This window comes from Barbatula barbatula, assembly GCF_947034865.1.
Source record: "Barbatula barbatula genome assembly, chromosome: 15".
NCBI classification, from domain to species: Eukaryota; Metazoa; Chordata; class Actinopteri; order Cypriniformes; family Nemacheilidae; genus Barbatula; species Barbatula barbatula.
This window is the reverse complement of record NC_136778.1, coordinates 20,927,568-20,936,930: the sequence shown is the minus strand read 5'-3', so window position 1 is coordinate 20,936,930 and position 9,363 is coordinate 20,927,568. Positions and strand designations below refer to the sequence as shown.

The following is a 9,363-nucleotide window of genomic DNA, read 5'->3' as shown; positions in this document are numbered from 1 at the left end:
TCAATCACCATTGAAATTCACCCACTGGACACTGTCTCCTGCCTTTCTCAAACTCCAGCCCTGCTTATATTTTAAACAGTAGCGAAAAAGGTTCAGCAAACCAAAAGCCATTTCTTTCACTGTGCAAATAAAAACAAAGTATAACAATACATACGGTTTTTGTAGCCAAACAGTAGATCTATACATAACCTGAAGACATTTGGCAGACGGTTTAAGCGACTTACATAGCATTATCCTATATACATAGGCATGTGCAATCCTCTGGGATCGAACCCACAACCTTACGTTGTTTACGCAATGCTCTTTCCACTGAGCTACAGCAAAGTCATTCAGATATAATAGCAAACGTTCAGCCAGCCACAACTTCCTTCTTTTCCGTGGCTCAGATGACTTCAAATGTTGACCACTTTAGGAACAGCAATAGACAGTGAAGTGTAGTGTTCTCTGTATCAAGTCTTTTTCAGCTCCACACCCACAAAAGCAAACATGAGAATTCTACAACTTGACGTGCGGAACTGTTGCCTCGAACCTATAGGCGTCCAGTGAATCTTCCCCATTGTGTCATCTGTTTGCGACCAGGCCTGGCTACACATGGGGGTCCGGTTGGGCTTTGCCCACCTTGTCAGAAGCTTTGCCCACCCTGCCTCCAACCAGAGCCGTTGAGAGAGGACACGTGAACGGCCGTTGCTGGGAAAAAACGGTTCCATAGCAGTGAACGGACTCTGCACGTCTCTCTCTCAGTGCCTCTGCGTCAGATTCCTACATGGGTCCTGTATGATAAACCTGCAGTAATTCCAAGAACACATGAAATCCCACAGCAGTACTAATTTTATTCCGTACCCGACCCTACCCGTTTGACAAAAATGCCGCGACCCGAACCGAATCGGCATTACATATAGCCTACATGATGTAGACAAATATGGCAAGCCGAATGAGCTTTTATTCATTCTAAGGATATTAATTTTTGATGTCAACAATTACATTGTTACTATTGAAAACTATAATTCTTGATATCAAGAATTTAATTTCTACTAGTAACAATTGCTATTTTCGATATCAGTAATTACATTTGCACTAGTAAAAGTGTGAATTCTTGATGTGTGTGAACAATGACGTCATCACTTGCAGTAATGTGTATTCTTGATATCAAAATGTAATTTCAACTAGTAAAAGTCATTCTTAATCAAAACCATTTATTTTCTCAAACAACAAGTTACAAAATATTAGTAATTCCTGGGTAATGCATTATTTGATTCGTGATTTATTATGTGTTTTAAAATTTTTAAGTCTATATTGTTCATGTGATATTAACAAGTTTCCCTTACCTTTCCTCTAAAATTATACCAAAGCCGCTAAAGGATAAGCTGCCATCGGGGATTAATAAAGCTTAATGCAGGACCAGGAGCATCATGAGCTAAAAGGTATGTTCCTTTGGCAATAATGATGCGCAAATATTAGTAACACAAAAATGTATTTCAGCCCGGAGTAATAGGTTTCTGCTGTCTACGCAAGAGAGAAACTGTCACGGTTATGGACAGAACCCAAGCGCAGGCAGACGTGAGAACAAATCAAAACTTTATTTAAACAAAAGACCCACGATGGGGAAAACAGAAACAAAAGACAAAGATGCAAATGAACACTTCCCACAAGGGGAACAAAACAAACAAGGTCCTTTGAATAATAAATAAACTATAGTCCACAAACATAACCACAAGAAACAGGAACAAGCAACACGGGTAATCCAACTGGTGAGTACTGATGACAAATAATGACAATGAACCGACAAGGGACAGAGGAAAACTGGGACTAGATAAAGGGAAACACTAACAAGGACTGATGACACAGGGAGAGTGGCGGCAGGTGACATAAATGAAACACTAAAGGAAAGCTAACAAGAGGATTGCACGAGGCAGGTGAAGTGAATGAAACACTAAGGGGAAGATTGTACAGGGACGGTGACAGGACTAAACACTAATGCCGCCATCAGGGAAACAAGGGGGCGGGGCTTAAGTACGCGACACCGAGAGAGCATGGGCGTGACAAACCAAAACAATGCTCTTTCTCCATACAAAACACATGGGACTGATCATGACAGAAACACTGCTGATTGAGTTAATGCGCAAGTTAAAGGACTATATATTACACACATGTAACATCTGCTTCATCGATAAGTTAAGAGTACGCAGGAGAGGAGTTGCGTGTAAATAAAGTGCATTCTCATATATTTCTGAACTTCTTTACAAATTTGTTGAAGCTGTAAAGCGCAAATTTGACACCAAAACACAGGTAGCCCCAAAAATAACGCGGACTCTTCGCATGTTGGTCTCCTTTTAGCCTGATATGATGCTTTGCACAATAAACTCGTGAATTTTTGTGTAACAGCCGCAAAACTGCTGATCCACGAGAAAGACAACGGAGCTCAGAATTATAAAATAGCGGTGTGCAACACACAGAGAAGCGTAAGACAAGAATTACACTTAATAAAACGACCTGCTTTTACAACAGAATGCCGGTATGTGAACTTAGTAGTCAGTTGAAATGTACATTTAAAAACCTGAGAGTCTTGTGTAGTACTGTTCGCCATTTACTTTCAAATGTTTACAATCTCTGATAACCAAACACTACTCCAGAGGCCCTTCCTCTCCTCTAAGGAAGGCCTCGCCCCTTTTTTGGTCTATTCCTGTGGTCGGAGGTTATAAAAAGCATTCTGAATAGTGACATCATGTACCCGGGAAGTAGAGGGCTGTAGTTCGATTCCAGCCGTTCTGTAGTCCTTGAAAAGAGACTTCTGTTAAAGACAATATCTCGCTTGAAACTAAACTTTGAGCATTATCATTTTGCAGGTATTATTTATGCTCTAAAAACGACATTACACACTAACTAAAGGTTGGAAATGCGACCGCGGGGAATGGGACCTTTAAAAGATGTGTGATGTCACCTGTCAATATGGGTTTGTCCGTGTCAGTAGCTGTTTAATAGGTTTCTTTAGCGGACAAATAAGATAAATGTACTACAGTGAAACTGAAAGTGTTCCTAGATGTTCTGCACCACAGACAAGAATGTAAAATGCGATGCAAAGAAATACATTTTGTATAGTACAATTAAAAAATAGAATATAAATAAATTTAATTTCATGTGATTGCAAGGGAAAGCCAGCAAATCTTATCTCTAAAATCTGATTTTACATAGAAGCCTAACCATTATTTGATTTTATATTTTCAATATATATTTATATCTTTTTACAAATTAATACTTTTATTTTATTAAACATTATAAAAAATAACTAGCCATCGTTCAATTTCGGGGTGAGATCTCTAATCTAGATCATAACCAAAAATAAAAATGTTATACAATATTAATACTAGATGTAAAAATAATTCAAAAAGCTATATAGTTATTTTGTAAATAGTTAATTTATAGTAAATAGTTTGGGGCAAAATATATATATATATATTTGTTACCCCACCCCGCCCACCTGGACAAAGCACTTGGCCCACCTTTCATTCCACCATTCACATCAATCGACAACAGTTTAAACAACCAGTGACCGGTCTGGTTCTCTTCGGTAAGGCAGCTCGTGTAGCGGTCTCAAATACTTCCCGAATCCCTTCTTTGGTTTTGGCGGAGCACTCCACGTACGCGTGCGCTCCGATGCGCGAAGCCATGGCGCGTCCGTCCTTCGTCTTAACGGGCTTGTGTTTGTTCCTCCACAGCTCACTTCTCACGATCTCGTCGTTTCGCAAATCTTTCTTATTCGCCACCAAAATGACGGGCACATTAGGACAGAATTGCTTCACTTCCGGTACCCACTTTTCGGGGATGTTTTGTAGGGAGTCCGGGCTGTCCACTGAAAAGCACATGAGGATAACGTCGGTGTGCGGGTAAGATAAGGGCCGTAGGCGGTCATAGTCCTCCTGTCCCGCCGTGTCCCATAAAGCCAGCTGAACTTGTTTTGCGTCCACTTCAATGTCCGCCACGTAGCTTTCGAAAACAGTGGGCACGTAAACCTCTGGAAATTCGTCTTTACTGAAAACGGCCAGGAGACACGTCTTTCCACAAGCTCCGTCTCCGACCACCACCAGCTTTTTATAAATACTTGCCATTTGTGAAGAGATCCACACACTGTAAACAGCGCAATAATAGTCTGTAGTGCTCATTGATGCGCAGGCAGTGCTGTGTCTCAGTGCTGGACTTTATAAGCGTTGTGTGAGTTCCTAATATAGCAGTCCAATCAGTGTAAGGGAGGTGCACCCTGAGATCTCTTTTTCAACATGATGACTCAAAGGCAGTTGGGACAGTTTCTCTCGTACTTCTGATTGAGTAAGAATGGATCTCGACCAAAGGGAGGAGTTATCAACACAATGCACTCTGGGAAAAAGGAACTTTTGGGTGACCTCTTTCTCTTTTTCGTTATCAGAGAAACATTTTGGTAAAACAGAAGACTTGACTTTTAACACCTTGAAACGCCACCTGCTCATCCTGCTGATCCTTGCTCAAATATTACATCAAAGCTTGGTTCCCATAAAGCTATTTTTTAAGGTGGGACGTTCTGCGTTTACTGGAATGTTCTCATACTATTATTTACAGTGGAATTTTGAATATATTCAATTGTGTTTTAATATGGACTATTTTAAACCAGTAAATATTTTTCAGGATAACTTTTACATTTTTTGTAAACACACGCACGTGAACAAACACACGAATCGTTGTTATTGTTTCACATTTTAGTTCATTGAACACACCTTTCCCAAAATATAAACAACAATTCATCATATTTAACCTTGTATCACTCCATCAAACATCAGCAAATGTATTGTCTTTTATAAATGCGATCAAACTAAACGCTTGTGTATATTTATTTATTTGTATACACACTATACTTAATGTGCATAATGTGTTCTTAATATGCATATATGTTGTTATTCATTATATCTCTATGTAATACACAAGCTGTGTTCAGCTTTACAGAGACCAGAGACAACTACATTTAAATCTACAACAAAACATGGCTTATTACCTTAAGTAACAATTTGAAAGTTTTATTAAAAATTAATTAATTAATTCTATTAATTCTTGAATAGCAGGCTTAATAGAAAATAAATAATATAAATAAATAAGCAAAAATCTGAATAAGAAATTAATTTTGAATTTGATCAAAACATACATTTAAAAATGTATCCGTCATGTTTAAATGTATATGTCTGACGTCCACGACACTCCTCCCTTCCATTCTGTGATTGGGCTTTCGCAAGGACTTCTGGGTTGTAAGTTGTTTGGAGCCTGTGCAGACCGCATCAATTGCACAAAGGGGACGCTGATGAGCACACTTAAGAGCGTAAAAATTACAAATGGGAAACACTACGGACTCGTAAACTTGGCGTGCATGCCACGAGATCGCAAGTCCACATGAAGTTCACCATTTGGGATGGGGCCATAAGCGTGCTTCAGCGTTCTTTTGTCCTCGTGTTCTCGCTCTACGTCATCAATTACCTTCACTATTCCCTACATGGGAAATTACATTTGAGTCCACTATATGGGGAAGAGGTAAATTAAAATAATTGAACGATTTCGGAAACTGACATAATATAACCTGCGTCTGACAGTAGCCTACTGTCGCGGACATTCGACATAACGGTTAGACTAGGCTACATTTACACTCAAAACACCAAACGCTAAGCGATTTGCAAGAGTAAATTACACAGAAAGTCAATGCAATGACACGAATAAACGCTAACTGGCGCCAGGCGATGCGAATGACGCGTGAACGTGTGAACACAGCATTTGGCTAAGTTTGATGAAAGTCTTCACAAATAAATTCAGGAAGATGTTCCAAATAAACAGATTATGCCAGGGGTAGGCCTATTCAATTAAAGTTCTAAGAGGTCTGGTCTTTATATTTTCTTCTAAACGGAGGTCCAAGATGTTTTTTTTAAATAAATAAATAAATATTTAATCAATTTAGCCCAGTTGGATATACTGTATAAAAGTTATGATCTTTTATCTGGCCATTTATTTTATATTGTGATACATGTATAGGCTCTGTGGTTTTAGGGGAATGCCCTCTTGATAGAAGTCTGATAAAAAATATTTGTAAATATATAAAAAAACTACTGACAACATGCCAACAGCAAACGTAATGTAACAATTAAAATGCTATATAACAATATATTTCATAAACAGAAAACAAAGTTACTAAACTACCTAAATTAGCCTTTCCGTGCCATTTTTACCTTTTCACATTCATACAGAACTACTTCTATCTTTAAGTAATTTCCCAATTAAAATGTTGTTCATTACAAAATGTGAACCTGGTTGTGAAATCAGCAAATGTCCTTTATAAAATTATCCTACAGAATATTCTCTGAGAATATAACAATATCTTCAATATTGACTGAATAATACCAAAATCTTAGTGAATTTAATGCTTGAAAATAATCTTTGATGCTTGTAATATATTCAATTGTGAGATATTAGCCTGGGTTTTCACAGGGTCAAAAATGTTTACATGCTGACTTATAATGCTAAATGTAGATAAAAAGCATGTGCGGAGTGGAAAGGGTTCAAATGAAGCGCGTTTGGTGCTAAATAAAGATATGAGAGGATATAGCAGCAAATATCATATAGGGCGTGTGATGTGATTCTGCGGCTCAATTTAAACAACAAAAATAGTCAAAGGTTTGAAATGGTTATTAATCTATGTCTCACGGTCCACCAATTGAGGATAACTGGATTATAGGCTAACATACCCTAGAGAAATAATACAACTTAATGAATTCAAATGATTTAATGCCAATTTTAAATGCACTACAAAGTAGTTTACAATATGCTGGGGGAGGGAGGTGTCCCACTTTTGTGTTCTAAATCATTACCTAATACACTGAAGATGTGGTAAAACTCACAGTTCAGAAAGTTAAACTTTGTGCTAAGGACACTGTCCTCAAATTTTTTTATTTCATAACACACATGTTTCCATTACTTCGAGACATTTTGCTTTAAGATAATATGAGTAAACTAATTTCTTTAACTTTAAACACATTTAAAATGGTCTTGAGTCTTGTAACTTAAAACAAAAATTATTTAGATAGCATACTTTTTCGCAGACCATCATGTGACAATAAACATGACAATGTGTGGATGGTCCGAAAATACATTTTACCCATTTATGCAAATTTTAACTCCTTTGGGAAAACATTACAGGAAATTTTTTTTTACAATGCAATATTTACAGTTGACTTTGTTTTAGGTGGGAGATAGTTAAACAAAGTTCAATTGTCATACAGAGCAGCTTGAAAAAATATAAATACAGTACAGATACTTCATATTACTTTCTGTTGGTCTGTCAATTCTAGACTATTTGTTCTTAAAAAATGAATTAGTTTATATTATCATTATGAACCAGTCGTAGATTAATCAAATAAGATCCACATAGACAGAAAATAAAACAAACAGAATTTTACTAATATATCTTAAGTAGATACTTCTAGTCAGTGCTGGAAATAGCAGAAATTTACTTGTTGGTTTTTTTTCATATTCTTAAACCATAGCTTCAGAAAGTTCAATTTTGTGTATTAAAAGTGCACTGCATTTAGAAAATACTTTGATGGATAAAAGATGGACAGCCTTCACATTTTGAGGTGGAACTCAATCACCATTGAAATTCACCCACTAGACACTGTCTCCTGCCTTTCTCAAACTCCAGCCCTGCTTATATTTTAAACAGTAGCGAAAAAGGTTCAGCAAACCAAAAGCCATTTCTTTCACTGTGCAAATAAAAACAAAGTATAACAATACATACGGTTTTTGTAGCCAAACAGTAGATCTATACATAACCTGAAGAATGTTTGAAAAGCCACATTGGTGGTGCACTGTAAAGTTATTCACATATAGCAAACGTTCAGCCAGCCAAAACTTTTCCTTCTTTCCGTGGCTCAGATGACTTCAAATGTTGACCACTTTAGGAACAGCAATAGACAGTGAAGTGTAGTGTTCTCTGTATCAAGTCTTTTTCAGCTCCACACCCACAAAAGCAAACCTGAGAATTCTACAACTTGACGTGCGGAACTGTTGCCTCGAACCTATAGGCGTCCAGTGAATCTTCCCCATTGTGTCATCTGTTTGCGACCGTATCATGGCGCCATTCACATTAACCGACAACAGTTTAAACAACCAGTGACCGGTTTGGTTCTCTTCCGTAAGGCAGCTCGTGTAGCGGTCTCAAATACTTCCCGAATCCCTTCTTTGGTTTTGGCGGAGCACTCCACGTACGCGTGCGCTCCGATGCGCGAAGCCATGGCGCGTCCGTCCTCCGTCTTAACGGGCTCGTGTTTGTTCCTCCACAGCTCACTTCTCACGATCTCGTCGTTTCGCAAATCTTTCTTATTCGCCACCAAAATGACGGGCACATTAGGACAGAAGTGCTTCACTTCCGGTACCCACTTTTCGGGGATGTTTTGCAGGGAGTCCGGGCTGTCCACTGAAAAGCACATGAGGATAACGTCGGTGTCCGGGTAAGATAAGGGCCGTAGGCGGTCATAGTCCTCCTGTCCCGCCGTGTCCCATAAAGCCAGCTGAACTTGTTTTGCGTCCACTTCAATGTCCGCCACGTAGTTATCGAAAACAGTGGGCACGTAAACCTCTGGAAATTCGTCTTTACTGAAAACGATCAGGAGACACGTCTTTCCACAAGCTCCGTCTCCGACCACCACCAGCTTTTTACGAATACTTGCCATTTGTGAAGAGATCCACACACTGTAAACAGCGCAATAATAGTCTGTAGTGCTCAGTGTTGCTCAGGCAGTGCTGTGTGTCAGTGCTGGACTTTATAAGCGTTCTGTGAGTTCCTAATATAGCAGTCCAATCAGTGTAAGGGAGGTGCACCCTGAGATCTCTTTTTCAACATGATGACTCAAAGGCAGTTGGGACAGTTTCTCTCGTACTTCTGATTGAGTAAGAATGGATCACGACCAAAGGGAGGAGTTATCAACACAATGCACTCTGGGAAAAATGAACTTTTGGATGACCTCTTTTTCGTTATCAGAGAAACATTTAGGTAAAACAGAAGACTTGACTTTTAACACATTGAAACGCCTCCTGCTCATCCTTATTGAATGCCACGTTTTATTATGATCGTCGTCGCAACTATTAAGTAATTATGGTATGTAGTGATCTTACATCACAGTCTGGTTCCCATAACGCTAGCTTTTAAGGTGGGACGTTCTGCGTTTACTGGAATTTTCTTATACTGTTATTCACAGTGGAATTTCGTATTATTCAATTGTGTTTTAAAAATCAGGATATTTTTCAAGGCATGTTTTGTATAAACACGCACGCGAACAAACACACGCATCGTTGTTATTTTCTGCA

The 9,363-nt window shown here is 38.5% G+C and overlaps 2 protein-coding genes across 2 annotated transcripts; both read right to left on the bottom strand.

Annotated features, from left to right (window-relative positions):
* Nucleotides 1-2,711: 2,711 nt before the first annotated feature.
* Nucleotides 2,712-4,103, bottom strand: LOC306905032 (rho-related GTP-binding protein RhoB-like; the record flags this gene model as incomplete). The annotated part of the gene is made up of 2 exons (XM_079475366.1): nt 2,712-2,773; nt 3,498-4,103. The coding sequence occupies one exon, from the start codon at nt 4,101-4,103 to the stop codon at nt 3,513-3,515; it is 591 nt and encodes a 196-aa protein (XP_079331492.1). The 3' UTR covers nt 2,712-2,773; nt 3,498-3,512.
* Nucleotides 4,104-6,776: 2,673 nt separating this feature from the next.
* LOC306904923 (rho-related GTP-binding protein RhoB) lies at nt 6,777-8,946 on the bottom strand. Its single transcript, XM_079475143.1, has one exon. The coding sequence runs from the start codon at nt 8,727-8,729 to the stop codon at nt 8,139-8,141; it is 591 nt and encodes a 196-aa protein (XP_079331269.1). The 5' UTR covers nt 8,730-8,946; the 3' UTR covers nt 6,777-8,138.
* Between the last annotated feature and the right edge of the window lie 417 nt (nt 8,947-9,363).

Coding starts and splice junctions, on each gene's coding strand:
- LOC306904923 (XM_079475143.1), bottom strand. CDS start 8,729: ATGGCAAGTATTCGTAAAAAGCTGGTGGTGGTCGGAGACGGAGCTTGT.